This window comes from Artemia franciscana, chromosome 2 (assembly GCF_032884065.1).
Source record: "Artemia franciscana chromosome 2, ASM3288406v1, whole genome shotgun sequence".
Classification (NCBI taxonomy): Eukaryota; Metazoa; Arthropoda; class Branchiopoda; order Anostraca; family Artemiidae; genus Artemia; species Artemia franciscana.
The window spans coordinates 1,950,605-1,970,949 of NC_088864.1; the positions used below are offsets into that span (position 1 = coordinate 1,950,605).

The 20,345-nt window shown below is 33.8% G+C and overlaps 1 protein-coding gene across 4 annotated transcripts in view; it reads left to right on the top strand.

Moving 5' to 3' along the window:
- Positions 1-20,345, top strand: part of LOC136035803 (leucine--tRNA ligase, cytoplasmic-like) — a 217,657-nt gene that overhangs the window by 20,799 nt on the left and 176,513 nt on the right. For all 4 annotated transcript variants that reach the window (XM_065717779.1, XM_065717775.1, XM_065717786.1 and 1 more), the window contains exon 3: positions 6,927-7,136. In XM_065717779.1, coding sequence (XP_065573851.1) covers positions 6,927-7,136 — 210 coding nt within the window. The remainder of the gene's footprint in view (positions 1-6,926; positions 7,137-20,345) is intronic.

Consider the following 20,345-nt stretch of genomic DNA (forward strand, 5'->3'; position numbering starts at 1 on the left):
CAAATGCGACTGGCTCGATTAGGTGAATCCGTTGTCTGTTTCAGCGTTGCCCGTGCATTCTTGAAACCTCCAAATGGCTTTAGGTCGGCTCTACTTGTCGATAACCATGTCTTTTTCTGTCCTTCGGGCTTCTTCTTCCAGTGTGTAAGGGGTTGGCATTTCGAGCACTGTTTGATGAAAGAGTCGTCTGTCGGCGCAGTGGATGGCCGAACCACCATAGACGTCTCGCTTTGACAACATCAGAGACAAGTGGTATATCACCACATCTTCTTCTGATGACATTATTAAAAACGCGGTCAGAGAGACGCAGGCCAAGAATACAGCGCAGACACTTGTGGTGGAAGATGTCCAGGTCATTAGCTTTCCCAGCTCTGAGGGGCCACTTTCGCAACCATAAAGAAGTACAAAGAGGACCAACACGTTATATATCTTGAGCTTTGTTCGAAGGGAGATTTCATTTTGTAACCAAAGACACTTCCGAAGCTGAATGAATACTGCCCAGGCAGCGGAGATGCGGCTCTGCATTTCATTTAGAACTTCGCCCTTATGATTTATTAGGGAGCCTAGATATTTGAAATTCTGGACCTCCTCGATTGGGATGCCATTTACTGTGATCGAATCTTCGTCTAGCCCAGAGGTGTGCATTGATTTTGTTTTAAATTGGCTTATATTTAGTCCTGTAGGAAGCAATGTCGTTTATCATGAGCTGTGCTTCTGTTACGGACTCAGCCAAGATATCTACATCTTCGGCGTAATTAAGGTCTGTTATTGATAGTGTTGGACTGATTGCCACACTTTTGTATTTGTCAAGAGTCTTCATGATCTTTTCGATGACAAAGTTAAATAATATGGGCTATAGGGTACAACCCTTTCCCACTTCTTCGTCAATTGGTAGTTCTTTAGAGATTTCTCGATCTGCTCTTACAAATGCCCTTGCTCCCAAATAAGAAGCCTTAACTAGACGGACAATTTTTTCCGGCACTCCATCATCCGTCGTTGCATCCCAGATAGTGTTTCTCTTCACCGAGTCAAATGCCTTCACAAAGCCGATAAAGACTTGTATTGTTTCCTGTTTGTGTATAAGGCGGTGTTCCAGGATCTGTCTCAGGCTTAAAATGTGATCGCAGCTTCCCGTACCAGGTGTAAATCCTGCTTGATTTGACCTCGTCCGATCATTTCTATTTCTAAACCTATTTAACACTGTTATTGTAAAAACTTTCGCAGAAATAGGTATCGGGAAAATTCCTCTATAATTTGTACAATCGGCTTAATCGCTTTTCGTAAATACAAGAATTATTACAGAGGTTCTCCACTCTTCAGGAATGTATTCATTGACCCAGACATCCGTGAGTAAATTGTGGAGCTCATCGATAGCCGCTTCCGGAAGGATCTTGAGAAGTTCAGCTGGTAATTCGTCAATACCAGGGCTTTTGTTATTGTTTAATAGTTTTATGGCATAGATAATTTACTCTCTGCTTGGAGGGGTGATATTGCTATCATCATACCCGGATGGGGGCTTAGAACTGTTGATGGATGGAATGGAGTGACTGTGGTCATTTTCTTGTGGGTGAAAGAGCTCTTGGAAGTGAGCACGCCATCGTTCGATACGATCAATTTGCCCGTGAGGAGCTTTTTGTCCTTACTAAGTAGTATGGGGATAGATCTTTGCTTCTTTTCCCCGGTTATTCTCCTAAGAGCTGGTAGAGTTTCCGTGAATCATTGTATAGCTTTTTCATTTGTGACAATCTTTGCGGAGTGCTATAAAAGAAGTGTCTATCGGTCATTTGTTTCTTCTTTAAAGAGAGTTTTATCGTCTTCTGTGAAATCCATCTTTCGGGTTTTTTGTCCCTTACTCCGAGAGTTTCTGTAATTGACTCTTTCATTTGATTTCGAAACTTGTTCCAGCGCTTTTTTATATTTGGCGATGGGTTGAAATTTTCTTGCTCGGTCGTGGTTCTTGTCTCGGTCTCAGAAATTGCATGATTGGTCTTCATTCATCGGTCATTATCTTGCAACGCCGTAAAACGGTTTGCTAGCTCGAACATAAAGGTCTCTTTAATTTCAGGGACTTTGAGTTTCTCTGTGTCTAGAATGTATTTAGGTGCAAATATTTTTTGGAGCTGAGTCTGAATATAACTTTTGATTTCAGTAAAAGTGGTCGGATCCACTTTTTGACCCAGTGTCCACTCCTCTGTATTTTCTCGAGTCTTCAATCATTGACTTCCAGCGACGAGAAAAGAGTAAATAGTCAATTTGGGCGCGAGTTTGACCATCTCGGGATCTCCAAGTGTAAGTGTGGCACGGTATGTGTCTAAAACATATATTACACTGAGATTATTCAGCATTGCAAAGATGAGAAGTCTAACTCTGTTAATACAGCGGTCACCAAAACCGTGGTTGCCAATGGCCCATTCAGAATTGTTTAATCTAATTGTCGTTCATCCATTCAATCTTGTCTCTGAAACACAAAGCATGTCTAGGTTATATAGATATAATTTTCCAGCTACGAAGCCTTGTGTTAGTGAACATTTGATAGAACAGAGGTTCCTGCAGCCGATATTCAGGCCTTGTTTCCTTAATAAGATAGTGGCTAGCTCACTTTTTGACGACGTCGCCAGCCTCGACGCATCGCTTGAAGCCGGGAATGCCGTAGCCAAATTGGCTCTCATCTTAGACATATTCAACACAATTCTGGATGTTTCTTGGGTATGATTAACCGCAGGGACCCCAGTCCTACAGGTCACTTGGAGTACTTCGCTTGGCGTGAAGCTAGGTGACGTTTACAGCCTCTCACTGCTATGAGGCGTGCTGGCGGGTTTGCTCTACTGCCTAGGGACGGAAGGGGGAGCATCCTTGCTTGTAACGCCACCACTACCGTGGCAATTGACAAGCTTAGATTCCACCTTTGCTCCCACCTAGAATCAGCAAAGCCTTCAGGAGAGGGGATTAGCCAAGATGATATTAGTCGAGAAATTTTAGACACCTGAGTTTTACAGCCCAGATGCTAGCAGGTTTTTGGATTGTTTGGAGAATCCCTTTAATCGCAAAGAGTAACGCATAAGCAAGAGTCTTTAATGAAGTGTCATCTATGTTTTTTCTTTTAAGAACACATTTTGCACGAGGAGAACTTTTATCTTCACTTTTTTCTTGTAAGAAAACATTCTTCTGGAGACATACCGTTTTTAAAGTTCTGTTATGGTGTATATGGAAGAATTGAAATCAAGGTGTTGTTGGAACACTCGACGTTCTCTTAAGAACTTAAATCCACTTAATACTGTCATTCACTAGATATTGACACTAGGTATTTATCGACTTATGGATTTAGATATTTCAGGTATTTTATCAACTGATGGATTTAGATAATTTCTTAAGCCACATTGGCCTGCCATAACACAAAGAAAGAAAACGATCAAAAATGGGCTTTTTAAAGGCCAAATGAAAATACTGAAGAAAACACAGAAAGTGTTTTTCATTGGTTTTGTTGTACTTTCCGCACTTAGTTTTTCTATTTTTGTTTTTTCCTTGATCTTATTAGTTTGTTCGCGCTGAAGAAGAAACGGTTGTTCTCTCGAAATGTTCGCTTTCTGTGTTTTCTTTAGTATTTTCATTTGGCCTTTAAAAACCTCATTTTTGATCGTTTTGTTCCTTTGTGGTACTGATGGATATTGCCATGTATACAATTTCAAAACCATATAGCACCCTCCTGAAAAAAATAACCATCATGCTTTTAATAGCTCAAGATTTTGTGAACCATGATCTGGCACCCCGAATTAAACTATGAAAATTTTATTTAATTATGCAAAGTGCTAGTGTCTTGTCTTCGTTTTTTGGGTATACAAAGGAAATATTTGTAAATAAATTTAAGTATTTCTGTTACTGTAAGACTCTAACAAATCTGATTTTTACTCACCCAAAACTAAGATTTTGTGGATGAAACCCCATTGGCTTCCAAAAATAAATTAACTGAAATTGTATGAAATTGTTTTACAATATAAAATTAACGTGGCTTTAAATTATCATAAAAGTAGTTTTGTGCTAAATAAATTAGGGCACTTACCCTCACGTTAATCATAATGACCATAATTCGTGACAGACCACAACATTTCAGCTTATCTGCAATCATTGTCCTTAGGAAACAACTTAATATGATTTCTGCAGTGGGATTCGAAAATGTAAAATTTTTGAGTCTTTACAAATTTTCATCCCACCAACTGCTAATATTTGTGTCTGACATATAATGGCTTGGTTTTCGCCAAATGCAATGAAAACTGACATGCAACTCGTGCAATTTTTTGTACTTATAATTTTTGGATTCAGCACGGCCAACTTTTAAAGGACAGTAAAATTCTTAATTTTGCAAGCCGAAAGAAAGGAGGAAAAAATTTAACTTTGTAGGCTATTAGCAGTTTCGAGATGTATGCGCGAAATCTTTTGGAGATGGCAGATTACTGCAGCTCAGAGCACAAATCACAATACGATTGTGAATTATCACATTTGGTGAGAAGCAAGCACAATGCTCTGTTTTTGTCAAATGTTGCTCCTTATTTTTAGTTGAAAAAACTTGTTTTTTTTCTTTGATTTCTGATTGTGTTTTAAATAATATCAGGAAATCTGACCCCACTTCCACAGAGGAATACCCTCCCCGAGGATATGTCCTCTAGACAATTCAATTCCGGTGAAAGTTTACCCAGGAAAATTACCCTCAACAACTCCACGCGTAAAATTGAGACGGAAAAGAGAAAGCAAGAAATATGAAAACAATTTTGTACAGGAATTCTGGCAAATTCGTCCAGTGTATAATTTGCTCTGACAAGTTCGTCCCCTGGAAACTGCCCTCCCTATGCAGAGTTCCCCTGTGAAAAAAACAGCAAAAAATCCGTCTTCCCACCCTAAATTGTATGTATATTTCCCAATAACAAATACTACGCGTAAATGGTCAATTTTTATAGATTATGTTGTGTCTCATCTTGTGTCTATTGAACTGTCATATTTGATACTGAAATTGGAAGTAAAAGTACTGAAATAATAAAAATATAATTCCCGTAAGGTAATTAAAAATGTAAATTTCCTATACCACATTCGTGAGGTGTTTTCCACTAAGATGAGATAACTCGTAACTAAAAGTAAAACATTTCAAACAGTAAAATATCAAAACCGGCCTCTAAAAATTGACATATCGTCCGATTTGAAACTTTGAAATACTATATAAATTCTGTTACATGTACCAACTTGTTATGAGAATGACTAATAAGTCAACTTATAAGAATGATAATGATAATAAGCGCGCAATAACTGGTTGCATCCCGTTGAGATACTAATAAGAGAATTACTAATAATAAGATACTAATAATGAGATACTAATTGAGGCTAATAAGTCAACTTATAAGAATGATAATGATAATAAGTGCGCAATAACTGGTTGCATCCCGTTGAGATACTAATAAGAGAATTACTAATAATAAGATACTAATAATGAGATACTAATTGAGACTAATAAGTCAACTTATAAGAATGATAATGATAATAAGCGCGCAATAACTGGTTGCATCCTGTTGAGATACTAATAAGAGAATTACTAATAATAAGATACTAATAATGAGATACTAATTGAGACTAATAAGTCAACTTGAATGATAATGATAATAAGCGCGCAATAACTGGTTGCATCCCGTTGAGATACTAATAAGAGAATTACTAATAATAAGATACTAATAATGAGATACTAATTGAGACTAATAAGTCAACTTATAAGAATGATAATGATAATAAGCGCGCAATAACTGGTTGCATCCCGTTGAGATACTAATAAGAGAATTACTAATAATAAGATACTAATAATGAGATACTAATTGAGACTAATAAGTCAACTTATAAGAATGATAATGATAATAAGCGCACAATAACTGGTTGCATCTCGTTGAGATAGAGTCTGCGTAAGGTAACATGTTGGTAATTAGTTCCTTACCTTATTTTATAGAGATTTTCTGTTATTATGAAACATTAAGGTTCAGACAATACAGTCTTTTCTATGATAAAGTACACTGAAAGGCGTCTAAGCACCCCACTTACAATGGGAATGGAAGTGGGACTCGCCCCTAGGGTTGCTCCTAAGAACCACCTGTCCAGGAAAATTCGGTCTTAAGATGCATTTCCCTCATAAACCTATCAAAATTTTTAAAGATGGTTATGTACAGTATTAAAATATCAAAATCTTCATAGCAAAAAGCATGGTAAATTTGAGAGTAAATCACCGTGATATGATTGTTGACTCCTCCTCCTCTCCCATAAGCATAAGTATAAGCATAAACATAAGCATCCCATAAGCACTCGCAAAAAACGTCGAATGACAGTGGACAAACGTACTATTCTGTATTTTGAATATTATTTTTGTTGATATGTCGGTTTATACAAGATATGGTGAAATCTTGCACTGAGTCTCCGACTTACAGTCTCGTCTAGGTAAGATCTTACAGCCTTCCATCTCCACTGTAGAAGGAGAAACTTCCCCCTAAGTTTGACCCTAAGAACCAATTGCCCCAAGAGATTTCAGGGTAAGATACATTCTTTTCTAAAATCTGACTAGGTCCTTGTACAAAATAATTGTAGAACAAATTAGATTTGATATTACCCTTGTACTTACTTGCATGGGAGATGGAAAACTATTTCATGACGAAATTAATCTCTAGACCCCCCCCCCCTTCTTCACTCTGCAGAATAATCTAAAAATGGCGGAAATAAAAAGATAATATTTCGTATTTTAATCTTTATCTTCGTCGATATATTATCTTATGCTTGGCAAGCTAAGATGTTACACTGCATATCAGTAAATAATTGAAAACTAGTGAGGGAAATGAAGCTGATTGGTAGATAATGTCTCTAGTTTTTTTTTTTTTTTATTTTCTATGAGCTATTTCTATTTGTTGTAGTTTGCTGTTGGCTATCAACGTATGAAAGGTAAACAGTGCCTTTTTCCATTTGGTTTTCATTGTACTGGTATGCCAATAAAGGCATGTGCAGACAAATTGAAGAGAGAAATGGAAGACTTTGGCTATCCTCCCTCTTTTCCAGCAGAAGCTGAAACTAAAGAAGAACTGGTGGAAGTAGATGTCACTAAAGACAAATCTAAAGGAAAAAAGGTAGATGTGGCAATATTTATTAATTCATTCCATGACTATTGTCATAACATTGAGAATATTCATTGAAGTTGGGAAGTTTTAGATGAGAAGTTTAATTTTATCTCACAACTTTAAAGCTATAAAATTCAATCAATTTAAAAGCACATTCGATGGCCTAAAAGCTCCCTATTATGCGTATTTTTGGAAAATGGAACAAGTCGAAAATATAGGTATGTTAGTAATTTAAACAAATCTGTTTGGAAATGATTGATTCTTCGTCAACAGTAGGGTGTCTAAAAAAAGTTTGTTAGAAAAGTTGTGCAACCCTGGTGCTTTGTAATTCCTTTTGAATTGGGATAAAATACTTGTGATATTTGAGATCTTTGTGTTTGTGGAGGAGACTATGTATAGTTACTTGTAATGTCAAGATTACACAAAAAGAATTTTTTTTTGCGATTTCTTGACAAAAATATGTTTCGACACTGATTCAGAATATGTACGATTCTTTCAGTTCGGGCATCCCGCTCAATTAAAATTCTCATTAAATATTTGTTGTGGAGCTGGAAATCCACTTTTTCAGTTATTTCCTATTGTAGAATCTTCCCAATTTTTAGCTCAAATTTATAAAAGGTCATACATCCAGAATCAGCCCAGAAATTATATCTTTTCAAGGAATAAAAAATAAGAAAATGTTTTTTTTTTGTGACTAAAAAATGTTATTTCCAATTCAGTACCAGAACTTCATCTAGTAAACTCACGTTACCTAAACTGAACCAGTTTCCCTCTTTTTTGGGACTTTGTACTATAAAATATAACTAAGGCTGGTATTTTTCCATAACAAAGAGAGCGTTTTAGCACATACAAGCCCGATGTTTAACTTTATTTCGTTATTATTATATATTCAGTAAAAAAAAAAATCCAAACCTGACGTGATCGATGCAAGCTTGTAAAAAACAAAAATAATTGGAAATTACTTCGATCAAAAAATTGTTCATTTAATTTTTTTACTCTACCAAGTTCTGAATAAACGAAAAAAAGTTGGAATTCTGTAGATTTACAAAACACATTTTATAGTAACACCTTCAGAGGGATTTTCTAGTTTTTTTATTTTAGTTTTTTCTATTAAAGTAAATGGGAAAAGATTAAATTTTTCTAATAATTAAGGATCTATGGCTTTATTACCTTCAACTATGAATATTTGTTTTAGTTTGTTTATCAGTGCACTCATTTTGATGTCATTTTAATTTGATATTAAAAGTTAATAAAAAAAATTAACTCATTTAATTGAAATATTCAAATTAAAAAAAAGACAAAAAAATTGCCGGTTAAGCGAAACTTGGATACTTGAAAATTTGAAAAGCCCCTGGGAAAAAGGATCCGCTAAACTTAGAGCCCTCAAACTTTGTATTTTATCAATAACGACTGAAAGCGGAGCCTGATTTAAAAAAAAGTTTCTTTTGAGACATCTTAGTCACCCTAATTCCTTCATTTACTTTTATTTAGGTTTCAGTTGCTTTTTAATTGATTATTCTAGCAGAAATGAAAAAAGAAATTGATTTTAAAGTAGCCAATTCGGAAGTTTTCTTTTGTGAAAAGGCAAATTAGCATTAGTTTGGATTTCAAAAGCATTATTACTCCATTTTCGGGTTATGAAATCTACGAGATCGTTCAAGATATAGGTCACAAATCACCGTAGAAGGGTTGAAGCTCCTGGATTTATCAAAAGTGCTGGCACTTAAATCTTCTACACCTGTTTTTCACTTGTTTAGAGCATCCAAACATTGAGAAGAACGCGATAGATGGGACATATTCGTTCTTTGTGGTTTTACTCAACGTCTAATTTATTTGCACATTTTGCACTCAACGTCTAATTTATTTGTACATTTTGTACTCAATGCCTGATTTATTTGTACATTTTGTACTCAATGCCTAATTTATTTGTACATTTTGTGCTCAACTTCTAATTTATTTGTACATTTTGTACCCATCTTCTAATTTATTTTTTACATTTTTTACTCAAAGCCTAATTTATTTGTACATTTTGTACTCAATGCCTGATTTATTTGTACATTTTGTACTCAACTTCTAATTTATTTGTACATTTTGTACCCAACTTCTAATTTATTTTTTACATTTTGTACTCAATGCCTAATTTATTTGTACATTTTGTACTCAATGCCTAATTTATTTGTACATTTTGTACCTAATGCCTGATTTGTTTGTACATTTTGTACTCAACTTCTAATTTATTTGTACATTTTGTACCCAACTTCTAATTTATTTTTTACATTTTGTACTCAATGCCTAATTTATTTGTACATTTTGTACTCAATGCCTAATTTATTTGTACATTTTGTACTCAATGCCTGATTTATTTGTACATTTTGTACTCAATGCCTAATTTATTTGTACATTTTGTGCTCAACTTCTAATTTATTTGTACATTTTGTACTCAATGCCTAATTTATTTGTACATTTTATACTCAACTTCTAATTTATATTTGTACATTTTGTGCTCAACTTCTAATTTATTTGTTCATTTTGTACTCAATGCCTAATTTATTTGTACATTTTGTGCTCAATGCCTAATTTATTTGTACATTTTGTACTCAATGCCTGATTTATTTGTACATTTTGTACTCAATGCCTAATTTATTTTTACATTTTGTATTCAATGCCTAGTTTATTTGTACATTTTGTGCTCAACTTCTAATTTATTTGTACATTTTGTACTCAACGTCTAATTTATTTGCACATGTTGTGCTAGGAGTCTAATTTATTTGAACATTTAAAAAGTTTCTCTTCAAACCAAAATCTCTTCTACAGGTGTTCTACATAATAAATTAATAGAGTGCATTTTAAGGATACTTCTGAATACAGTAATATCCATGGTGTTGGTTGCAGAATAAAATTTTACAGGCTTTATTTTGAATTATTAAATTTTAGCTATACTATGTTGTAATATGCTATAAATTGTATTATATTAAGTTATGCATTATAATATATAAATTAGTAATTTCATTATAATTTTGTTTAATATGTTATTATTTATAAAATTATTTAAATATATAAAATTTATATAAACTATTTAAAAATTATATGAAAATAAAACATAAAAAAGCCAATTCAATCAAATGATGTTTTTTAATATCCAATATAGGATATAGATACCTAACTTTGGATGATCTTAACATGTTTAATTACAAACAAAAGACTTTATGAATTCGACTTGATTTCGTTCGCCGTCGTGTTTTTCTTCTTTTTTTTCCTTAAAAAAATGTCGATTAAGGGTATACTAAGCTGAAACAAGGGCGTAGTTTGCTATGCGGCAAGGGGGGGGGGGGCAACTGCCCCCAGACCCCAGTTTGCTCCCCTTCCGCCCAGCTGAAATTTAGTTTTTTCCAAAATCCTGTCAAAATTAAAATAAGCCTTCCTAATTTAAGCATCCACAGAAACGGGTCAATTGTCTTTAGTATATCTTTGGCTTCATGGCACTATACGGCCACTTTTGAGTTTTCACTGTCATTTCCACTTGATTTGGGAAATTTGGCTCCAACTTTACTCCCTCCCCTCAGGATTTTGACGAAATTACGCCATTGAACTTAAACCATGGTTTAAACAACATATTATTTGTAAAATTATTTGAATGTGTAAAATTTATATAAATTATTTCAAAATTATATAAAAATAATATATAAAAAAATCCAGTCCGACCAAATTATGTTATTTTATGTCCAATATTTGACAAAATTACGGCATCGAACTGAAGCCTTTGTTTAAACAACACTTAAACATAAATCTGGGAGGATATGAATGATATGAGTAAAAGAATAAATCTGGGGAGGGGTAGCCAAGAAAACAGGGCTATATGCCCCTATTGTGTTGATTGGGCTTAGTTTTCCCTCGCTCTCTGCTACCCAAATATGGCGCCTCTTTCTAACGTTAAATGTGCCCAGACGTTTGTAGGTTCACATTTCTAGGGGTTTTGAGGTCCGTATATCTGCTCTTGTCAAATCGCTGAGTTTAGAGTATTCCTGAAAACATGAAACTCGCCAAGAATCGAATTATGGCTGAATCTCAATTAAAATCGTGATCAATGTAATAATGTTGAGTTAATAATTAGGAACGTTCATTTCATGTGTTATCGTTATATTTAATAAGCTATTTCCCTAGGTGCTATAGAGCAGGGCTTCTTAAACTTTTTTATATAGCGACCCCCTTCAAGCTTAGGAAATTTTAAACGACCCCCTCCTCCATATAATGAAATAATATTAATCACAGATGTAGATGTAATATTGCACTATTTTACAATGTAAATAAAATAAGGATTAAAGAATACGTACCCATTCATTTCACATATATATATAATTGGAAACGTTGACAGGATATCGGTTGTAATAAAACACAATAAATAGAGTGACATAAAACTATATATATATATATATATATATATATATATATATATATATATATATATATATATATATATATATATATATACTAGCTGTTGGGGTGGCGCTTCGCGCCACCCCAACACCTAGTTGGTGGGGGCGCTTCGCGCCCCCCCCAAGCCCCCCCGCGCGCGTAAGTCGTTACGCGCCATAATAGTTACGCGCCATTGTAGTTGTGTCCCTATGTCCCACCTGTGAATATAGATATATATATATATATATATATATATATATATATATATATATATATATATATATATATATATATATATATATATATATATATATATATATATATATGGTTTTAACTACGTAAAACTTGCGAATATACAACATTCTTTGCTGTCCCATTGTCTTTGCATATAAATAGATTGTCAGGTTTACCGACTCTTGAACATGCAACATATAATGGTCCATGGGAAAACAATCTGTATTCAGATCTATACCTCATGATTCTAATGATTGCCCTTGAGCTTTGTTGATGGTGATTGCTAATCGACCATTCCCTGTCCCGGTGTCCCGGTCGTCATTTACATCCCCCTGTTTCCCCCGGTGTCCCCGTTGTAGTTGTGTCCCTGTGTCCCGGTCGTCATTTATATTCCCTGTGTCCCGGTCGTCATTTGTATCCCGGTGTCCCGGTCTGTATATACATTCGTTTTTTAGTTTTGTTTTTCTCCTTTATTTTTTTCCTTTTTTTTTCTTTTTTAGCTTATTTAGATTTTTAGATTTTTTAGTTTTTTTATTAGTTTTTAGTTTTTTTTTTCTTTTTAGTTTTTTTGTCCCGGTCGTCATTTATATCCCCCTGTTTCCCCCGGTGTCCCCGTTGTAGTTGTGTCCCTGTGTCCCGGTCGTCATTTATATTCCCTGTGTCCCGGTCGTCATTTGTATCCCGGTGTACCGGTCTGTATATACATTCGTTTTTTAGTTTTGTTTTTCTCCTTTATTTTTTTCCTTTTTTTTTTCTTTTTTAGTTTATTTAGATTTTTAGATTTTTTAGTTTTTTTATTAGTTTTTAGTTTTTTTTTTCTTTTTAGTTTTTTTGTAGTTTTTACCTTCTTTTTAGTTTTGTTAATTTTTTTTTTTACTTATGTCCTGGTCGTCATTTATACTCCCTGTGTCCCGGTGCTTTGTTGATTGCTAATCGAACATTCCTTTTGTCCTGGTCGCTTTCTCTTTGAGTGTCGTCATTTATTTTTTTCTTTTTTAGTTCTTTTATTTTTTACCTTTTTTAGTTTTTTTTAGTTTTTTAGATGAAAATTTTTTTTAGTTTTTTCCTTTTTTTCTTTTTAATTTTTTATTGGTTTTTACCTTTATGTTAGCTTATTTTTCAGTTTTTTCCTTTTTTTTTAGTTTTTTTTTATTTTTTATTTTTTTTAGTTTTTTACCTTTTTTTAGTTTTTTTAGTTTTTTTAGTTTTTTTAGTTTTTTAGCTTTTTTACTTTTTTTTATTAGTTTTTAGTTTTTTTGTAGTTTTTGCCTTTTTTTAGTTTTTTCAGTTTTTTTTTTAGTTTTTTATTGGTTTTTACCTTTATTTTAGCTTATTTTTCAGTTTTTTCCTTTTTTTTAGTTTTTTTTTTAGTTTTTAGTTTTTTTAGTTTTTTACCTTTTTTTAGTTTTTTTAGTTTTTTTAGTTTTTTAGCTTTTTTATTTTTTTTATTAGTTTTTAGTTTTTTTTGTAGTTTTTGCCTTTTTTTTAGTTTTTTTAGTTTTTTAGCTTTTTTATTAGTTTTTAGTTTTTTTTGTAGTTTTTGCCTTTTTTAGTTTTTTTAGTTTTTTAGCTTTTTTATTTTTTTTATTAGTTTTTAGTTTTTTTTGTAGTTTTTGCCTTTTTTTAGTTTTTTCAGTTTTGACGTCACCTGATCCAGTTTTTTCAGGTGACGTCACCTGATCCACGATCCACAGATCCACAGACAACTTATTTTTATATATATAGATAGTTTTTTTTACTTATGTCCTGGTCGTCATTTATACTCCCTGTGTCCCGGTGCTTTGTTGATTGCTAATCGAACATTCCTTTTGTCCTGGTCGCTTTCTCTTTGAGTTTCGTCATTTATTTTTTTCTTTTTTAGTTCTTTTAGTTTTTACCTTTTTTAGTTTTTTTTAGTTTTTTAGATGAAATTTTTTTTTAGTTTTTTCCTTTTTTTCTTTTTAGTTTTTTATTGGTTTTTACCTTTATTTTAGCTTATTTTTCAGTTTTTTCCTTTTTTTTAGTTTTTTTTTATTTTTTATTTTTTTTAGTTTTTTACCTTTTTTTAGTTTTTTTAGTTTTTTTAGTTTTTTAGCTTTTTTACTTTTTTTTATTAGTTTTTAGTTTTTTTTTGTAGTTTTTGCCTTTTTTTAGTTTTTTCAGTTTTTTTTTAGTTTTTTATTGGTTTTTACCTTTATTTTAGCTTATTTTTCAGTTTTTTCCTTTTTTTTAGTTTTTTTTTAGTTTTTAGTTTTTTTAGTTTTTTACCTTTTTTTAGTTTTTTTAGTTTTTTAGCTTTTTTATTTTTTTTATTAGTTTTTAGTTTTTTTTGTAGTTTTTGCCTTTTTTTAGTTTTTTTTTGGTTTTTAGCTTTTTTATTAGTTTTTAGTTTTTTTTGTAGTTTTTGCCTTTTTTTAGTTTTTTTAGTTTTTTAGCTTTTTTATTTTTTTTATTAGTTTTTAGTTTTTTTTGTAGTTTTTGCCTTTTTTTAGTTTTTTCAGTTTTGACGTCACCTGATCCAGTTTTTTCAGGTGACGTCACCTGATCCATCCACAGACAGACAGACAACTTATTTTTATATATATAGATATATTTATTTATTCAATAGAAAAAATTAACTTTTGTAATAATTTTTTTATAAGAAAACATAAAACAATAGAAAAAAAAACTTTTGTAACAGTTATTTTAATAAAAACATATTATTAACATCAAACAATATTAATGTGATGGATGTGATTGTTTATTTTTACACAAATAATTGAATCTAGGCTCAATTTGAGTTAGTGCAGATTGTAATAAATTTTCAACATTTATTAAAGTTGAACGGTATTTTGATTTTATGTAAGTTAATGTGGAAAAAGCTGATTCACATAAATATGTTGTGCAAAATGGCAGTAATTTGTTCATTTCTATTTCCGATAGTAGGGGATGTTCTGATTTGATTTCTATCCAAAATTCATGCACAGTCACTTGAGAAAATAATATGAAAAAAACTTCGTTTTCTTAAAGAGTTAAAGAGGCTGCGTCCCAAAGTCGAACCTTAAAACGTACAGGAATTAGAAGAGGCAGTTGGGGGGCTGCCTCCCCCCAAACCCCCAGCTTTTAAAGACTCTTTTGTACAGGTTTTTTTTTGTGGGGGGACTTCATTGTTACTAATTACTAGTTTCGGCGCAATGGTTCTCCTGTCTCTTGTGTTTAACATTTTTCGAAGTTATTCCATGATTCATTCATTTCAATTTTTTGTTAATTAAAAGAGGGCCTTTCCGAAGCCAAGAGCGGGGGGTTAGCAAAAAAACAAAAAACCTGTACAAAAGAGTCTTTAAAAGCTGGGGGTTTGGGGGGCGGCAGCCCCCCAACTGCCTCTTCTAATTCCTGTACGTTTTAAGGTTCGACTTTGGGACGCAGCCTCTTTAACTCTTTAAGAAAACGAATTTTTTTTCATATTATTTCTGTACGTTTTTCTACAATCCATGGTGGATGTAATTTAGTAATTCCTGTACTCCTCGTACAGGAATTAGGAGAGGAACTTGGGTGGCTGCCGCCCCCCCCCCGCTTTTAAATCATTGTATAAAATAGAAAAAAAAATAGATAGAATGACCGAAATGTTTCTTTTGCTCATAACAAGCTAATATTCTGTTATCTCTCAATTGATAAGCTGTCCAGGTGTTATCAAAATTTTTTTGATGTTGTGAAAAAAACCGCCCGTAAGGGACTTGAACCCTTGACCTGAGGATTAAAAGTCCCACGCTCTACCGACTGAGCTAAACACTTGCATGTGTGTAAATATAACTTTTCAATAACTTTTAAAAATTTCAAATTGGGCTCTTATGGAGAGAAATGCGTTAATTAAGTAGCTAATGCGTGGTTTCTGGAAAACAGGGAAGGAGTTATCGGATCGAGCTGAAATTTCGCGGATAAGCTCCTGGGCCGTAGGGGACCTTAACTTGTGAATTTCAGTCCGATCGGACAACGTTAAAAGGGGGGGGGGGGTTGGAGGGTCGAAACTTTCGGGGGGTTAAGATTTTCCTACGAAACTTTCCAGGAAAATTACTCGGAGAATTCCGCATCGAATGAGTCTTCGTACACCCAGATCCGATGTCGGATGTGACCTGTAGGCGTCTAGGAAAAAAAAGTAAATGAATTTTAAGTGACTATGCGTGGTTTCTGGAAAACAGGGAAGGAGTTATCGGATCGAGCTGAAATTTCGCGGATAAGCTCCTGGGCCCTAGGGGACCTTAACTTGTGAATTTCAGCCCGATCGGACAACGTTAAAGGGGGGCTGGGGTTGACGAGTCGAAACTTTCGGCCAGATTTTTCCCATGAAGGAAAAGTTGGAGGGGGATGAAATTTTGCAGGTTTCTTAGTTGGAGCTCGGGCTACGAAATGCATCCCTCCCCATCCCTCTGCGACCACTGGAACCAAAGATCGCTTAACATTGTCGTGTGTCGCCTCTTTATAGAGGCACGAGTGTGCCTCCTTGATTTGAGTCGCAAGGTAGTATCACTTGTTGATTTGGCAAATTCTTCTTGTGCTTTTAAGTTTAAAAAATTAATTTCTTCCATTTCAATTGAAAATGGATTGCAAATCCATTGTTGTGTATCGATATCATTGGGAAAATACCTATGCATGTAAACTTCCATATCCTTCAAATGATTAACTATAATTTTTTTTTCATAGGAGTGTCTTTTTTTTGAAATATTGTTACTAATTATATACTCATCGGTAAATGGAAACATTTCGAGCGATCCACTTTCTACTCTGTTCTTCCATATAAGAATTTTTTTTAACAAAGGCCTCAAGTTTATTTTTTAACATAAACATATTAACACAGACTCCCTGCATTGATAAATTCATATCATTGATTTTATCAAAGATATCTGCCAAATGGCATAGCTCGAGAAGCCATAAATTATCGTGAAAATAATCAGCCAAATTAGAATTTTGCTCTGTTAGAAATATAAAAAATTCATCTTTTAAAGTTAATAATCGTTTCAAACTTCGACCTCTTGATAGCCACCTAACTTCAGCATGTAGCAATAAACTTGTATAATCCGAATCCATATTGATGCACAATATTTTAAACAATCGACTATTAAGTGCTCGACTTTTAATAAAGTTAATGATTTTGACTACATCAAAAAACACAGTGTTTAATTCTGGTGCAATTTTTTTAACAACAAGTGCCTCTCGGTGAATCATACAATGTGTAAATGTAATATGATCATTTCCAGCTTTAACAAATTCTGTAAAACCAATATATATATATATCTTTACCACAAGTATGACCTTCCAGAGAACAACAAAACAGTATATCTTCATGAATGCTTCCCTCATAAATATATCTTACAAAAAGTAACAACTGTGCCATTTTTGAAATGTCTATTGACTCGTCCAGTTGTATTGCAAACTTTGAGCTGTCTTTAAGCCTCATAAGAAGCTGTTGAAATTGATCATTGTTAATGTCTGATATTTTTTTGGACACAGTGTCATTTGATAATGGAATTTTACTAATTTCAGCAGTATACTGTTTTCCATGAACAATTTCAGACATTCTTATAGCTGCAGGTAGTAAAAGTTGCTCTCCAATAGTAAAAGGTTTTTTCGTTTTTGCTATCAAATACGAAACTTCATACAATGCCAATAGATATTTATCATTCAAAGTAACATACTTCTCCTAAGTGTTCTTTTCTTTATTTGATGTTTGCAAAAGATGCTCAAAATATTCTATTGGCTTTTTTGATAACGTTGCATGTTTAGTATTCAAATGTTGTTGCAGTTTTGACGGTTTCATGCTTTCTGCAGCCAAAACTTCTTTGCAAATTAAGCACACTGGTTGTTATTCATTGTCGTGAGAAGAGCATGTGAAGCCATACTGCAAATATGATTCGTCATATTTTCTTTTTTTTTTGTTTTGCTAGAAGTCGAATTTGATACACTGCAACTTGGTTGTGACGGCATGGCAGACTTATTAGTTGGAATTAGACAAAGCTCAGTCCAAACTGAAGTACAAACAGTATGTGTAAGCTCTAAGGCGACGTGGCGTCTGGGTATTGCAAACACTGACGCTGGCGGCCAGACATCAATGTTGAAGGTTCAGTTGAAAATCGAGGAGCGCGTTGTATTTATTATTTTAAATGCTACTTCCATATTTTCATTTATAGGCCCTACATAACAGTTTTACATTGTCACTTTTTACAAAAAAAAAGTTAGAATAAAACTACAATAGTATTTTGTATGATTTTTATTTGTATTTATATTTATACGTAGTGTGTATACTAATTTTAAAATTTTATTTATAACGATTGAAAAGTATCAGATCTTTGCGACCCCCTTAAAGTAGTCTCGCGACCCCCCTGGGGGTCGCGACCCACAGTTTAAGAAGCCCTGCTATAGAGAACGAATAACCATTAAGAAAATCATGAATGGACTAATTTGATAGTAAATTCCGAGTTCTAGTGCCATTGTGAAGGCCAAACTAACTGAGGGGCAACATGGCATCCATGCAGCACCTTACATAGCACCATTTGGTAGTGCCAACTTGCATCTGATCAAAATTTCGTATAGCCATAAGAAAATGGAGCTGTAAGAAAATGGGAATAAATGTGTTTTAAGGGACGATTAGATGACCACAGCCCCGAGTTAAGGACCTTAAATTGTTCAAATAGCCCATATGAAATAGAGGATTCGCGCAAGAAAGAAGTTCTTGTAGAAAGAAGGTCATGTGACACCTTGTTGAAATCACTCCTGCTCCAATTGTTTTTGATCAAACATAGTATTAAAAAACTAAGCATATATTTTACAAATGGTGTTTTGATTTCCACCAAATTTACTGTATAATAATTTTTGAGCTTGCTGATTACAAATCTGAGGCTAACATTGAGACATGTATATGCCCAGTATGAAAAATTTGTCAAATACAGAATTCCCAAAAAAGGGTTATGTCACACCTTGCGCCAATCTGAGCTATACTATGTAGAATTTTCAATATGTATGGTTAGAGTACGAAGAGTCAGGTCCTCAGGTCAGTCATCCTCCAATTTGCACAAAGACGTAGTCAGAAGTAGTTTTTAATTTCCTTCAAAATTGACATTTAGGTGTTTATGAGCTTGTTGATTATAAATATGAGTTGGATTTTGTGATATAAAAGTCCAAAATCAACAAATTAAGCATCTTTTTAACAAATAACGTTTGATTTTTGACAAATATTTTTTTTGCACTTCTTCGAGGCGCTAGATTAAAAAAGGTAAAGGATGCGGCACTAGACCCTTGAGGTCTGAACCGGCGGTACTGATATCGTTTCAAGGCTCTTCAGCCAGGAGGTGTGATGGAGGGTTGGGGGCCAGCCATCCTTTGCTTTCGCACACCTTTCCTGTTTACCAACCCCAGGTTTCTCCAGGTACCCATTTAGCGGCATCATATTGCAAATCTAAGGTTAATATTTTAATTCAATCAAAACTTAATCGAAACACATCTATATGTATAATTGTTAAGTGCTCCTAACTCCTGACCATTCATTAATCTTAAGCTCCGAAAGCATTCAGATGACATTATAAAACAAGTAGGCTACTTGAAGCCTACCATCAAGCATTTATTTCTCATCACCTCTTCAGGCAGTAGGTTTAACTCAAATGATGACTTATTTTATACGTACTTGTAGTAAGTCTACCCTGTTTCGTCTCACGGCGGGATATCGAATCTAAACTTTGGTTTTTTTTTTGGAAGGGATTAAGGAAATTTGAGGGCAAGGGGGGATATGTGTGCTGTCTGACAGGCTCTTCTCATCGGCTAGCTTACTACACATTTTGAAAATGTTACAACCGGATGGAAATCTGAATCACACATTGCAGGAAATTTCAATCTCTGTGACTTTAGTGTCAAAATTCAAGTCCTTTTCCCTCTCCCAATGCTAAATTTACTCTTCCCTAATTTTGCTCATAGAGAAACGATGTAATTCATCCAACTCTTGATCGCAGTGGTCATTTAGCAAAATGGTTCCGAGTGATCAAATATTGAAATATTGGTAATTATTGAAAATAATTAAGATCTTTGCATGATTCTTCTTTATAAAAAGAAAGTTAGATATCTAAAAAACAGTGATTGATTTTAATCAAACTGGGCATTTAAGGGTCTGAGCTTATTGGTTAAAAATCTGAGGTAAACAAAAACACGTTAAGGACGTAAAATCGTTCAGAGCATGAGAATTAGGGCTTCAAATAGTGAAAGGCTGGAAGGAAAACGTTCAAAATAAATAAAGTCATGATGAAATGCTTTGTCTCCAACTGGCAGAAATCTACGCGACATTCTACATGGGTGCTCTGTGCCCCCTTCCTTTACTTGTTTCCCCTTAGTTAGAGAGAACAACTAACTGCACGAGTTAGCACTCGTGTAAAATATCATGTAGATTTCTATCAATTGGGAGCAAAGTGCTTGGAACCATCCCCTCAAGGAAAATAACCTCTAACTGGACCTCATCCACGTCTGGGTTTCTCAATCTCTAACTGGACCTCATCCATATCTGGGTGTTTCAACCTCTAACTGGACCTCATCCACATCTGGGTTTCTCAACCTCTAACTGGACCTCATCCACATCTG